Source organism: Delphinapterus leucas, chromosome 3, assembly GCF_059928025.1.
Source record: "Delphinapterus leucas isolate spDelLeu-1000000601 "Yukka" chromosome 3, BTC_Dleu_Yukka2, whole genome shotgun sequence".
Taxonomy (NCBI): Eukaryota; Metazoa; Chordata; class Mammalia; order Artiodactyla; family Monodontidae; genus Delphinapterus; species Delphinapterus leucas.
In genome coordinates, this window is record NC_143131.1 from 37731510 (window position 1) to 37746783 (window position 15274).

The 15274-nt window shown below is 40.2% G+C and overlaps 1 protein-coding gene across 8 annotated transcripts in view; it reads left to right on the plus strand.

Moving 5' to 3' along the window:
* NNT (nicotinamide nucleotide transhydrogenase) overlaps positions 1-15274 on the plus strand; it is a 93819-nt gene that overhangs the window by 16320 nt on the left and 62225 nt on the right. For all 8 annotated transcript variants that reach the window (XM_022597912.2, XM_022597894.3, XM_022597903.3 and 5 more), the window contains 3 exons: positions 3188-3275; positions 7713-7801; positions 11548-11735. In XM_022597912.2, the coding sequence (XP_022453620.2) occupies positions 3188-3275; positions 7713-7801; positions 11548-11735 (365 nt within the window). The remainder of the gene's footprint in view (positions 1-3187; positions 3276-7712; positions 7802-11547; positions 11736-15274) is intronic.

Consider the following 15274-nt stretch of genomic DNA (forward strand, 5'->3'; position numbering starts at 1 on the left):
AATGATTTAAAATTCACATAGATCTAGTACTGTTTTTTAGACTGTTAGTCATAAAGGATGAGAAAGGGAAAGGGTGCAATGTAGAAAGTCTTATTTTTAGTTTACTAATTATAAGGCTTCTGAGTGTATGCTAAGAAAGTACTTCCGAATACATAATGTCCCAAATTTTGTTCTTTGGAGTTTATCTGTACTTTAACAGGGATACACTGTATTTCATGTGTGTGTGTATATATGTGTATATTTTTGTATGTATTAGGTTGAAATTACTGTTTTTTTCCTCAGTTTTATTACAGTATGACTGACATAGAACATTGTATAAGTTTAAGGTGTAAACAATGATTTGCTATATATATATATATAGTGAAATTATTACCACAATAAGTTTAGTCAACATAAATCGCTGTTGTCATAGGGTCAGAAATGGTTGGATATTAGCAGTTTCATATGGTTCAATCTAATATATACATATTGGTAGATTTACCATTTTAATTAGCTTTTACATAGGTAAATTTATAAAATATTTAATGAATAGGGAAAATGCGTGCGCTTGAGGAAGTTTCATCTGGTGTCAAAACCCATATTGGTAACTGAGGGCTAACTATGGCCAAGATGGCAGTAAACTTCATTCGCCCACCAGCACTAATTCATTCCCCATTGATTGCCTGGACCACTGTGTATAAAAGAATTCCAAGGCCCAATCAGCTCAGAGGAATGTGGCTCTGACTGAGTAACCATGCCTGCCACGGGGCAGGGATAGGAATAACTATGTGAGTACAGTGTATTGCTGACTCTGCCTGGAGAGTGGGAAAAATCTGGAAGTTAGATGATGCTTATGAAATCAGCTCATCTAAGAAGGCTGTTGAATTAGATTTTAAGCATGAAAACTATTAGTAGTGACAACTTGCTAATATGAATGAGGCACTGACAAATGAAAATGTTTAAAGAATAAAACGGCGCATGAAAAAAGACTAACCTGAATAGACTCTTAAAGCTAACACATGAACTGAAAGTTTTCTTAGGTTTCATGTCTTAGATGTAGCATATCAAATGTGCCACAGGTTCCACTTTGGGTTTCAACTTGTTCACATTTGATATAAATGAGATGCAGTAAACAAAAAGGACAAGTTAACAACACATTTTGTTGTCCTTATGTAGTATGGCAAATGGTTGGTTTGAAGATATATCTTGTGATGTGAATTAATACTAAGGGACAAAATAAACTTTTGTCATATTTCTTTAGTTTCTGGAAGAGTTATGCAATATGGGACTTAAAATTTTATATAGGAAATGTACAACGTAAAGTTTTAAGGGTGCTGTTGATTTTTGTCATGTGAAATGCACATGTGTGAAAGGTTATCCCCACCAGTAGCTCTAGATCAGTGGTTTTCTGCTGCAGAATCTTTTGAGCAAATGAAATATGAAGCAGTATAAACAAATCCAATAAGAACAGAGTTGTCTTCATTGAATTGAGGGATGGAAGGGTGTCTAGAAACATTCTCTCTCTGTTCTCCATCCCAGCCACAATGGCCCCAGAGTTGGCTGAAATTTGAACTTTTGGGGATCCAGGGACACAGTTTAAAGAATCACTGTCTTACGTCCTGAGCTGGTATATGCAAAAGGCATAGTTTGAGATGAATCACCTAGTATACTTACCCATACAATGTGTGATAAATCATTATCTAACTCACACACACAGCTGTATTACCGTGAAGACACCCTCCTTCTAGTTCCCTGATGTTCATTCTGAGCCTTTTTGCTTTCATCAAAAACAGGCCCACTTTTATCACCTTTTCCCACTATCAGCGTTTTCTTGTACATTTCCTGTGTAATCGGTCTCGTTTTTGGTTTTTTCCAGTATAACAACTGAATCTTTTAAAACGTGAATTCCAAAATTAATTCCTTCTAGTGGCCTTTGAATCTTTATCATGTTTGCTCTCTGAATATTTCTATCACTTGGATTCAAAACTAACAAATAATGTAATCATTAAAATATTTTTCTGCTCTAATATGATTTAACTTAAAGTAATAGTGGTAACTGTTCCATGCTTTTGCATTAATTATTGTATCAAGTATTATTTTACAAAAATATGACCAGGGAAAGGGTTTTTTTGTGAACTAGCAGGTGGATCTTATCATTATAATATTTGCATTATGATATTAATCTTTGTATCATAGTGTTAAGGTAGACTGTGTGTTACTGAGAGTGTGCAGAAGTGCCTTTTAAGTATAAAATAATAGAATGAAATTAATGTAATAGGAAATGAAATTAGTGTAATAAAAATATCCTATTAAAGAAAAGGTGGTATAAATTACTAGTTTTTGATACATAGAGCATTTCTTTAGCTAAAAACATATTTACCAAGCACTTATTGTAACAGGTTTTATGATAAGGGCTTTACCTGCATTATCTCATTTAGTCCTCACAACACTAAGAGACTCTTTTTGTTCCCATTTTAGAGATGAGCAAACCAAGGATTAGAGAACTAAAGAAATTTGCCCAAGGTCACAAAGCTAGTTAGTGATAGAACTTGGACTTGAACTGAGGTCACTGTGTCTCAGAATCCCATGGTTTCAACCATTAGAGATCAAGGGAAGTGTTTTTTGTTGTGAGGTTGGAATTTTATTATGTACAAGCATATAGCCAATCCATTTTTTTAATTTGAAAGATTTTTTTCCTCTATTATATAAAGACTACACAGTCAACAAGGAAAATTTGAACAATAAAGTAAAACAGAAAGTTTGAAGTATCTGTAGTCCCAGCTGCCAAAGAAAACCATTGTTAGCATTTTCTTGTCTTCCCTTCATTTTTTTTTATCCCAACTGAGCTTCTGTAGTGCTCATTACAAAGAGGTCAGAGAGCGTCACGGGTAAGCGTGTGCCTCTGTAGGCAACATGCCAGGGTCAGACGTCTGGCTCTGCCATTTACTAGCTGAGAGACCTCAGTCAAGTCTCTTCACCTCTGTGTGTCTGTTTCCTCACCTATAAAATGAAGATAATAGTTATACTTATACATAGAATTGTTGTGAAGATTAGGAGTAAGCATATATACAGCACTTAGAACTGTTTTTGACAGATAGTAGTCACTATAAAAATGTTAACTATTATTCTTTAATAATTTCTCCTATATAAACTTAAGTTCTTTAATTTTATAGAATTATTTATCCATTTATTTTTCTATTTTCTTAAGCTACAAGGCTGTTGTACTAGCAGCAAATCATTTTGGACGTTTTTTTACTGGTCAGATCACAGCTGCTGGAAAAGTTCCTCCAGCTAAGGTAGGTAAAACTTTAATGTTTCTTCATACTATGAATTAGGCAAGGGTATTGTAGTTTTTAAATAGTTATTTAAAAATTTTTTGTTTGCAAATTACGATGTTCATGTCATATACCAATATATGGCAGAGCCTCAAAGCTACTTAAGGTTACTTGAAAACAATGAATTTTGACATTTCTGGAAGTTCAGGTTTTTTTTTCCTGTTTTTCACTTTCTAACTTGAATTCTTAAAGGGATTTTGGATGACTTGTTTATTAGTAATCGTTTAAAAAGCCTCGTGATACATTCAGCAAATTCTCAACTTCCCAATGATTGTGACACATGGGCTCAGGAAAGACTTGGTTTTCTCACTTTTTGCCAAATTTTGGGTCAAGAGGACAGGAAATAGTAGGTGGTATAGTCAGGGTGTTTGGCAGGGGGAAAGGGTGCAGTTTCTTTAATCTATATTGAGAGCAGAGAAGAGCAGTTGATGAGAGGTAGTGGTGGCTAGGTGAAAGAATCGATTATGGTCCCCTTCGAGGCCACGGACCCTAAATAATAGTGTAAGCCTTTCAGCAAAGTATAGGAAACAGGACCTTAAACGTTGTCATCTATCTGCAGAGTATACTCTGTAGGGTACAGGTTTACTTGGTGCTTCCTGCTCTTAATTACTTTGTTATATCAACCCAGAGCTCTCACACAAAATAAATCTCCTAGAAAAAATGAAAAAAAGATAATAGCAGCTTTGAGAAATCTAGTTATACATGGCTTTAAAAACAGACCAGGTGAAGACGGTGGCACGTGGTTCAAGTGGAGGCCAGAAAACTTAACCAGAGAGTATGAGCAAACAGCACAGAGGTGTGATACGTAAAGTGATTACATCTGACTTCTTTCTCAGGATCGTAAGAAAAGGTCTGACCCTCATGGTGGCCAGAAGTTGGCTGCTGTTCTTAGACTGGCTGAATGCTTTGATGCACAAATCCACTACTCAGTTTTGGTTAGAATCTGTCTGGAAGGTGAGAGGAAAGCTGTTAATATAAGGGATTAAAAAGTGAAACGGAAGACAAGAGGTGTAAAGGAAGGAGAATCAGTCAGCTTTTAAAAGGTGGAAAAGTGACTCTCTTTACTGAAAATTTAAATTGCAGCTTAAGGGATTTTAGTTACATGTCAGAAACACTTTCCTGATATTGAAGAATTGGGCAATAGATGGACTTATCAAGGTAGATTGCTTAGGGACTTCCCTGGCAGTCCAATGGTTAAGACTCCATGCTTCCACTGCAGGGGGCGTGGGTTTGATCCCTGGTTGGGGAACTAAGATCCCGCATGCTGTGCAGCACAGCCAAAAAAAAAAAAAAAAAAAAGTAGCTTGCATAATATTTTATTTGGGTTTCCTTTAAACATGGAGTGTTCTTACATGTCTAGAATGAGCTAAAAATCAATCGGTTGATGGCTTTTGATGTGCCAGGCACTGTTCTAGTAGCTGGGGATATGGCATGAACAAGGCAAAAAAATCCCTGCCACAGAAATTTACACATAGTAGGGACCACAGCGAAGAGATAAATAAACCATCAAACACATATGGGATATCATTTTAGATATAAAAGAAAGGAACAGCATGATATGGTGGTGAGTCATAGGAGCAAGCTACTGTAGTTAGGGTGATGGGGAAGGCGCCTCTGACATTTGATTGGGACCTAAAGGATGGGAAGAAAGAAAGCGGGGTTCAGGATTCTAGGCCAAGGGAATAGCACACATAAAGGTGCCGTGATGGGAAAGAATTCAGTGCTTCTAGGAGAGTAAAGAAGGCCATTGGTCTTCGAGTGTGGTGAGTAAGGTGGAGAGTGATCTGAGATGATGTTGGAAAGGTAGGCCAGGGCTGGATGATGTGGAGCCTTTCTTATAGGTCATGTTACAGAGTTCAGATCCTCTTTTTTTAAAAAAATTATTTATTTATTTATTTTTAAAATTTATTTATTTATGGCTGTGTTGGGTCTTCATTGCTGTGCGCGGGCTTTTCTCTAGTTGTGGCAAGCGGGGGCTACTCCTCATTGCGGTGCGCAGGCTTCTCATTGTGGTGGCTTCTCCTGTTGCAGAGCACTGGCTCTAGGCGCGTGGGTTTCAGTAGTTGCGGCACATGAGCTCCGTAGTTGTGGCTCGCGGGCTCTAAAGCGCAGGCTCAGTAGTTGTGGCACACGGGCTTAGTTGCCCTGCGGCACATAGGATCTTCCCAGACCAGGGCTCGAACCCGTGTCCCCTGCACTGGCAGGCAGATTCTTAACCACTGGGCCACCAGGAAAGTCCCAGATCCTCTTGCAGATGAGGGAATGTCTGATTTAGGATTGTTTAGGAAAAACTCCACTCTTGCTCCTGTGTCTCTCCTTAACTTTCATATAGAACACTTCACTTCTGATACTTCCAGCCACCAAATGTGTGGGGATTTTCCCCACACCAAGTAATTCTGTGACACCAGCTGGGTGCCCTACAATTTCACTTAATTCTGAAACTCTCTGCGTGGAGATAGCATCAGATCTCACAGGTTAAGGACTCAGGCCCACAGGACTGTCCCCACCCCCCTTCAGATGCCAGTCACAAGTCTAGGTTGTCACCTGTGCTTCTGACAGGTTGGCCGTAAGTCAGAAGTTCCCACAACCCGCCTTGGGTTCAGTTAATTTGCTAGAGGTGCTCACAGAACTCAGGAAAACAATTTACTCCCTATTTACCAGTTTATCATGAAGGACTATGATAAAGGATGCAGATGAACATCCTGTTGAGAGAGATGACTAGGGAAAGGTACGTGGGATGGGGTGTGGGGCTTCCATGCCCTCTTTGGACACCATTCCTGGAAGCTTCCGGAACCTCCTGGAACCCTGTACTTTTGTGATTTTTATGGCGCTTCATAACGTAGGCATGATGGATCATTAACTCCATTTCCAGCCCCTCTTCCCTTTTTGAAGAATGGATTCTGTGTCTTAAATCATGGGGTCTTTTGTTACTTCTTTTCTTTTCTTTTTTTTTTTTTGGCGGTACGCGGGCCTCTCCCTGTTCTGGCCTCTCCCGTTGCGGAGCACAGGCTCCGGACGCGCAGGCTCAGCGGCCATGGCTCACGGGCCCAGCTGCTCCGCGGCATGTGGGATCTTCCTGGACCGGGGCACGAACCCGTGTCCCCTGCATCGGCAGGCGGACTCTCAACCACTGCGCCACCAGGGAAGCCCCATTTTTTTTCTTTCTTTTTTTTTTTTTTTTGCTGTTATTTCTTGATTCAGGATAACTTGGCCCAGTCCTATGACTTTTACTTATTTTCATTTCGTTTTTTTTTTTTAGTGGTGGTGGGGCTTCAGTGTGTGGAGTGGGGATTGGTGCCTTGGAGCCCAGCAGCGTCTTGTTCCCTCTGGTCCCTCTTTGTCCCCTTTCTTGTAGACCCCCCAGAGAAAGCATTTACATTAAGATCAATTCACATAATCTCTGAGACACTGCCCAGGGGTCACCAGAGCACAGTTCCACTAGCCTAGTCTTCTTAAAGAGGCAGAAGAAGTGGGCATGATGGGTGGGTGGGAATTTATAAACTTCTCAGTTTCTGTGGGTGGCCTTTTTTTTTTTTTTTTGACTGCGAAGTATAATAGGTCTTTTCTCTGGAAGGCCCATTCCAGATGACATTGTTCTTAGTTTGTTTCTTAGAAGGCGGAGAGACTCTTGTTTCTGAGGAATTCTATGATTTTCTTGGCTCTGATCCTTCCTTGGTTAGGGAGATTAGTTACATTGCTTCGGATTTCAGGTGCAGTTCATTGAAAGTGGATCAAAATTAGGTGGTTGGTCACCTGCTGTTCCTTTTAGAAGTTCAAAATAGGAGTAGGTGTTTCACCAAAGTTGTACCCGTCTTTGAAACTTATTTTGATATTTTGTGAACATAGAAAACCTTAAAATTTGAGAGGGGAGAGGGAGCTAGAATACTATAATATATAGTATTAGTAGAAGTAGCTTTGGTAGTGTGGGAAAGAACCTGTCAGTCTTTAACATACGTAACACTGATGGTGCTGTATGTAGCTTTTACACTGAGATGCTGAGTGTCACACTAGTTTTAGTGAAGTTTTACTGAGCCGGCGAGCCACATCTAGAGAACCCGTGTGCTGCAAATACGGAGCCTGCCCACCACAGCTAGAGAGAAGCCCCTGTGCTACAACAAAGAGCCTGTGAGCTGCAACAAAAGGTTCCACATGCCGCAAGGAAGATCCCGTGTGCTGCAACTAAGAAAGTAAAAACCCGAAAAACAGCGGTGGTCAGGTACAGAGTAGCCTATCCACACAGTACATTTATTCAGGGCTGATCATCGCCACCAGCACCACCTGTTGTATTACTGCGTGCTGACTGTGTACCCGGCCCTGAGAGTTACTAGCGGATGATTTTACATAATCAGTTGATCATGAACTTTATTTAAAACATATGGGTTCTGCCTTCTTTCCTAGATTCTGATAGTCGGTGGTGGTGTGGCAGGGCTGGCCTCTGCAGGTGCAGCAAAGTCGATGGGTGCGATTGTTCGGGGATTTGACACAAGGTGAGGGCTTTACTAGCGATTGCTGTTAAGGTAAAAACGTTTTGTTTTAGGTGGATGTTATGCTTTCCTTTTGCAAATTGAAGTAGCACGCTGAAACTGCTCTGTAAGCTCTTTTCATTTAAAAATGTATCCATTTGTTCAAAGTTAACTCAAAGTGAAAATGTATTACTCAGTGGAAAAAAAAATTTAAGGACTCAGGCCCAGTACAGCAGAAATAATTTTTAAAAGTTGCATATGAACCGCTCACACTCAAGTCTTGTATTTTCATGTAGATTAGCAATGGGACCAGAGTTCTCTGCATCCTGACTTTCTAACATGTTGCTCTACTGTGTTTTATTTCTACTCAGAATGTGTTTAGTCACTAGGTAGGGCATGAACAAAGATGTTTGTGAGTGTGAAGAAGGGGAGTAGTATGGGAGACATCTTGGAGAGCAGACTGGGGTGGGGGGGTGAGGGATGTGCTGGGCATCCAACAGACGGAAGCAGATAAAGCTGCTTGGGCAGCAGTAGAGCCGCCAGGTGAAAGTACTTGATTATGTTCATTGCATATTTCTTTAAAGCAGACGTATCATCATTTTCCTGGAATTTCTTTAAAGAGAAGTTCAATTAAAATTGTTCTTCATTTCAGAAGATACTAGCTTTTATTACGTGCTTACTGAGTATTGTTATCATTTATGTGTTCTAATACTTTTTTAAGGTTGAAACATGTAGTTAGTTATTATCAGTTGAAGTCAGTAGAGGAAAAATACCATTGCTAATCTTGAATATAGAATGATGAAAAAGAAATGCAACCATTCAAAGTTAAAAAGAATATGACATTTCAGAGTAAAGACTGTTCCAATAGAATATGGTTTACAGTGCTTACCGGGAGTTTAGAGGGGTGATGTGCTGATAAAATGCTGTCTTGCTGAAATGAGAAAAGGCATTTCTGAAGTAACCAGGACACAAGCCAGGGATAGCCACAGTTAAGCATGTCATTAGTCCTAGCTTTTAATTTTTAATGTTTGCAGATGTGAAGTTATTGAAGACCCCCCAAATCTGGCAAAAGTAGGTTGTTCAAGTTTTCATTGTAGTGGAGAATACTATTAAAGTGGAAGTGTATATATTTAACTTGGAGATGATGTGAAACTCAGTGTTGAGTTAACTACTGAGAATTTATAAAAGTTATGTTGATGTCTTTGGTTTAGATTATGTAGAGAGTAGACAGCTAGAATATAGCTGTTGCTTAACTTCAATTTTATTTACAGTTTATTAAGATAAGTATACAGTGAAGAAAGATGTGGCTGATCGGATGTAATGCTTTTCTTATAATTATAGCTCATTAGTTAATCTAATCACTATCTTGAGACTGGGGGTTAGTATCATGTTATAAATATGAAATCTAAATATATTGGAAAACACACTTGATTATAAATTCTTGTTGGAAAACTGAATGGTGTTATTTTCAGTTAAACATCCTAAAAACTTAAGGACAACTCATTGCCTAGCGATATTATATGGGTGTGATTTTCTAAATTCTTTCAGACAATAACTAGGAAATTCCACTCATTGCCTATTGTCTCTATTACAAAGTTTATAAAGTCTTTACTTTCCTTTTTTGGTGTGTATTCCAAAAAGCTTTATTTGCAAAAGCAATTGGCCGGTCAAGAGCTTTAGTTTTAAAATACCTGTACTAAATGCTTACTCTCTTCCAGGCATTGTGCTCTACGCTTTATTTTATTTGTTCTTTATTGTAAGTATATGCAATAGGAATAAATAACCCTATTTTACATAATGTTAAAAGAAATATAAATCAGTTTAATAACTTATCCAGTTTACTTTCTTTCTGATTGTAAAAATGCTTATTCCCCCAATTCAGAAAAATATAAAAAAGTACAAAAAGTGAAAATAAAATACCCTACAACCCTGCTAGAGATAACTATTAACATTTTACTATATATGTTCCCTTTTCTACACATTAATTAAAAATGTAATTTTACTAATAGTACTACTTAACTTACTTTTTTACTTTTTTTTAACTTAGCAGTAGGTCATGAAGCTCTTTACTTATCTGCAAATATATTTAATGGCTGCACAAGATTCATTGTATAGAAATACAGTGACTTGGGGCTTCCCTGGTGGCGCAGTGGTTAAGAGTCCGCCTGCCAGTGCAGGGAACACGGGTTTGATCCGTGTCCAGGAAGATCCTACATGCTGCGGAGCAACTAAGCCCATGAGCCACAACTACTGAGCCTGCGCTCTAGAGCCCGCGAGCCACAACTACTGAGCCCATGTGCCACAACTACTGAAGCCAGCACGCTCTAGGGCCCGCATGCTGCAACTAGTGAGCCTGCGTGCTGCAACTACTGAAGCCCGCACGCCTAGAGCCCGTGCTCCATAACAAGAGAAGCCACTGCAATGAGAAGCCCGCACACTGCAATGAAGAGTAGCCCCCGCTCTCCACAACTAGAGAAACCCTGCATGCAGCAATGAAGACCCAACGCAGCCAAAAATAAATAAATAAAATAGTAGGCATTTCTAAAACTTTTTAAACCTGTATCCCTTTGAGTAACACCAACTCAGATTGGCCTAAACTATAAGAAAATGTGTTATTTCTCCGAAGTGAAAATCCATGGAAAGGACTCCCTTTTGACACTAGAGGCAGCCGCTGGTCGGTGCCATCCAGGACCAGGTTCCTTCTGTCTCTCCTCTCTGCTGTCCTCAGCTCTGGCTGATCCCCCCTGTGGTCACAAGTTGACCTTCGCAGACAATCTGGGATACAAGCTTCCTTGTTCAAGTCAGCAGAAACGGAGAGAAGCTCTTGTTCATCCATGCCTTACCTTTTCTGCCCTGCTTTCATTATCCCACCTCTGTGTCTGCTCCCCGATCATGACAGTTGCCAGGGGACTGATGGGCTCAGTCCACTGTTTCCCAAACTTCCGTTAAGGCAAGAATTACCTACAGCTCTTGCTAAAAATAGAGCTCCTGGCCCCTCTGCTGGAGATTGTAATTCAGTGGGTCTCGGAATGGGCCTGGGGATTTGAATTTTTAACAAGTGCCTGGAGCGATTGTGGTCGTTAGGGAGGTTTGGGATTCACTGTAGTGGGATGGATGTTGGTGAGTTAAACACTGTCCGCCACAGAGCTGAGAGCTTTGTTGGCTCTGGTTTCCCAACTAGTACACAGAACTTGGCTAGCATTTATTTATTTATTTTTAAACTGAATGTATTTTTACATAAGTTAAATGTGTTGGCTCTTCACATTTTGCCATTTATGCCATTTATAGATCGCTTTTCTCAAACACAATTTAATGAGGACTAGGGGCAAAAATCACTTTGTAACAATATTTCTAAATAAAAGAGTCGTTTATGTGGGAAAAGTCCCCATAAGTGAAGACCTCAACTTGAGTGATTTGAATGATGTCAAATCTGGACGTAGGTCAGATCTCACATCATCAACAGTGGGACTACTGTCAAGAAACTCTACTGACTGATGACTGGAGTTGGCAGTAGTGAAATTCCTTTTGTAACTTAACTAAGTAAGAGTTGGAATTTCCTATAGTTTTTTTTTTTTTCCAGAAAAATATATTATCATAAGGGTGTTACCTGCCTTTAGAAAAAAATTCAAACGGTCTGGTCAGAGACCTCAAAAGAAAGTTTCTATTTTTGAATACATAGAGTTTTCTTAAAAATGTGTATGTAAATGATGATCTTGATTTCTGTATTAAGGACCTGAAATGACCACTGCTTTCCCTTCAATAATCACCAGGGCCGCAGCTTTGGAGCAGTTCAAGTCTCTGGGTGCTGAGCCCTTAGAGGTGGACTTGAAGGAATCTGGTGAGGGCCAAGGAGGATATGCAAAGGAGATGTCCAAAGAGTTCATTGAGGCTGAAATGAAGCTATTTGCTCAGCAGTGCAAGGAGGTGGATATCCTTATCAGCACAGCACTTATTCCAGGTGTGTCATTACATCAGTGGTTATCGATAAAGCACTTTTACTAATGATACTTTAAAATGAGGGTGAATAATTGTTTAACGTTTGCATTTCTTTAAGTAAAGATTGATTTACTTTCTAGAGAATGAGAAAGCACATGAAAGGCAGAAAAGACAAAATCACTGTGGCCCCTGGACAAACACAGTCATTAATAATTTGTATGTTTTCTTCCAGTCTTCTGTGTATTTTTATCTATGTTCATAGATCATATTCTGTGTACAGTATTATATTTGTAAGCAGTTTGCTTTGTTTACACCCTTGATAATTGTTTTTTAATTTATTTCTTTTCTCTTTGTTAAGATACTACATTTCTATTGTAGGAAATCCAAACAGCACTGAAAAATATGAAAGAAAATGTACAGATTGGAAGTTCTACCAGAGTGACCATTATTAATATATATTTTTAAAAATTTATTTATTATTTTTAAAATTTTATTTATTTATTTATTTATCTTTGGCTGTGTTGGGTCTTCCTTGCTGCGCGTCGGCTTTCTCTAGCTGCGGCGAGCCGGGGCTACTCTTCATTGTGGTACGCGGGCTTCTCATTGTGGTGGCTTCTCTTATTGCGGAATACGGGCTCTAGGCGCGCAGGCTTCAGTAGTTGTGACTTGTGGGCTCCAGAGCACAGGCTCAGTAGTTGTGTTGCACAGGCTTAGTTGCTCTGCAGCATGTGGGATCTTCCCGGACCAGGGCCCGAACCCGTGTCCCCTGCATTGGCAGGCAGATTCTTAACCACTGCACCACCAGGGAAATCCCATTATTAATATTTTGATGATCTTTTTTTTTTTTTTTTTTGTATGCGGGCCTCTCACCGCTGTGGCCTCTCCCGTTGCAGAGCACAGGCTCCGGATGCGCAGGCCCAGCGACCATGGCCCACGGGCCCAGCCGTTCCGCGGCATGCGGGATCCCCCCGGACGGGGGCACGAACCCACGTCCCCTGCATCAGCAGGCGGACCCTCCACCACTGTGCCACCAGGGAAGCCCTGATGATCATTTTTTTATACATGAGAAAGAGAGGGGGACTTTGTGTGTGTGTATATTTACTTATGGAATTTCCCATATATATTTTTTACTAAAGGTTATGATGCTTTGTTACTTTGTAATTACTTCCTTTGACTTGTTTGGTCTTTGCAATCAAATCATGAGCTCTTTGATGGCAGGAATTACTTTTTAGTCCTTTACAACATCCTTTCCTAAAGAATAGATGCTTGATGTCAAACCAGCCAGCATTTATTAATCAGTAATAAACAGTAAACAGTAGCTTGATCTAGCAAGATCTGGGAGTGAAGAAACTCTCTACCTTTTATATTCCTATCTCCTCTCCTGTCCTTTGCTTCTGTTAGTGAATAATGAATACCATGCTGACTCTAATTGTTTTCCCTTTCTAAAAGAAAGTGGGCCAGATAATGAGAACTTACAGGGTTCGAGTTACTTGTGTTCGATCCTCCTAAAGGAGCCTTGCTTTCTCTAGGGGACCGTGGAAAATTAGGAGAAGCTGCTTTGTCATGAGGTTCTGGGAAAGGAGAAGTCCTCTTCTGGCACCCCCTTCCCCCAATCTGGCTAATATACACCCAGGGGCAGGAAGCTGATTGGCAGCATATCTGTGAACTTGTGGGGGAAAACGTGCCTTTCAGGCTCTTCTTTTTGTCCTCTGTTTACCCATGTGATACCCAGTGGGTGAGCTCTTCTCTCCAGACATCCCCATCCCACCGGAGCTGGCTAGATGAAGCAGACAGCGGTAGAGTGACATGGGCTCAGCCCCTAGAAGAATCTGTGTGTGTGTGTGGAAATGAGGCTGGGGTTGGTTACTGGAGGTGGGTGCAGATCAGACAAGGCAGGGGCCACAGGTGGTGTTTGAAATCTGCCAGCGACAGTAGGACTCATGGACAGGTGGTGGCAGGAGAGCACTTCAGGATTCATCCTTTCCTTTTGTGGCGGTGGCTTCTGGCTCAGCTGTTGCAGGTGGCTTTGAAGGAAGGATGGGGTGGCTTTTGCTGTAGCCACCATTTGACCTTTGAAAGGTAGTTGCCTGTTGGGGAGATGAGCTGGGAACTGACTGGATGTAACAAGTGGCCAGTAGAGGGTGCTAAAGCATTTACTCATGCAGTAAATGGTGAAGCCCTGAAAGCCCTGAAGCTGGTAGTTTTAAATCATTCTCTTTATAAACAACTGAGTAGATCCACAGACATAGAAAACAAACTTATGGTTACCAAAGGGGAAGAGGGTAGAGGGATAAATTAGGAGTTTAGGATTAACATATACATACTACTGTATATAAAATAGATAACCAACAAGGACTTACTGTATAGCACAGGGAACTCTACTCAGTATTTTGTAATAACCTATGAGGGAAAAAGTCTGAAAAAGAATATCTATATCTATATATCTATATATAAAAACTGAATCACTTTGCTCTATACCTGAAACTAACACAACATTGTAAATCAACTAAACTTCAGTAAAAAAATAGAAAAAATAAAATATATGTCACTAGGTTAAAAAAAAGAACTGAGTATACTTTGGATATAGTATATAGAATTATTATTGATGGTAAATCTTTAAGTTATAGAACTCAAGACTTCTTGTATAAAACACATATGGACTTTTAGGACCTACCCCCCATAGTATCTTTTTTTTTTTTGAACAAAAAAAGGGCATGTGAACAGTTGACTAAAATTTAACCTCTTTTTTTTTTTTGCGGTACGCGGGCCTCGCACTGTTGTGGCCTCTCCCGGTGCGGAGCACAGGCTCCGGACGCGCAGGCTCCGGACGTGCAGGCTCCGCGGCCATGCTCCGCGGCATGTGGGATCCTCCCGGACCGGGGCACGAACCCGTGTCCCCTGCATCGGCAGGCGGATTCTCAACCACTGCGCCACCAGGGAAGCCCTAACCTCTTATTTTTCATAAGTAGTTTACAGTAAGTGTACCTTAGCAGCAGTTCAAATTATATGATAGTGTTAAAGAGGACTTGTTGAAGAAGGTTTACGAGTCTGTTCTGCTGAGCCTTTCCTGTTTTCAGTCTTTTCTGAAGCCATCTGGTCAAAGCACTTTAAACTTGCACAAAGTCCCTGACCAGTGGATTGACCCAGAGTTCACACTCACAAGGCTGGTCTGAAAAGCACCTTTCTGTTACTTTTTTGGTAAGCCCCCCCAAAAGAGAAAAGCTAATTTGAATATAATAAGGAAGAAGATGATCTTTCTAAAGATCTTACATATCCCTAGGGGACTGAAACCTGAAAACCTCTGAGCATTAAAAAAAAAAAAAACTGAAAATATTATATAAAGGGCCACATGCCCTTTGAAAAACAGTGTCCTTGGCATTGTACCCTTACTGGTGTTGGTCCTGAGCCTTTGCATAAGTCACCTGATGGTGTGTCTTGCTCCTGAAAGAATCCTGGAGCAGAAGTTGTTCTAAAGTTTTCCTTGAGTGGATCCAAAGGGGATTAAATTAAATGTCAGAAGTTCTCCAAGTTGTGATTCCTTAGACCGAGATCCTCACGGCT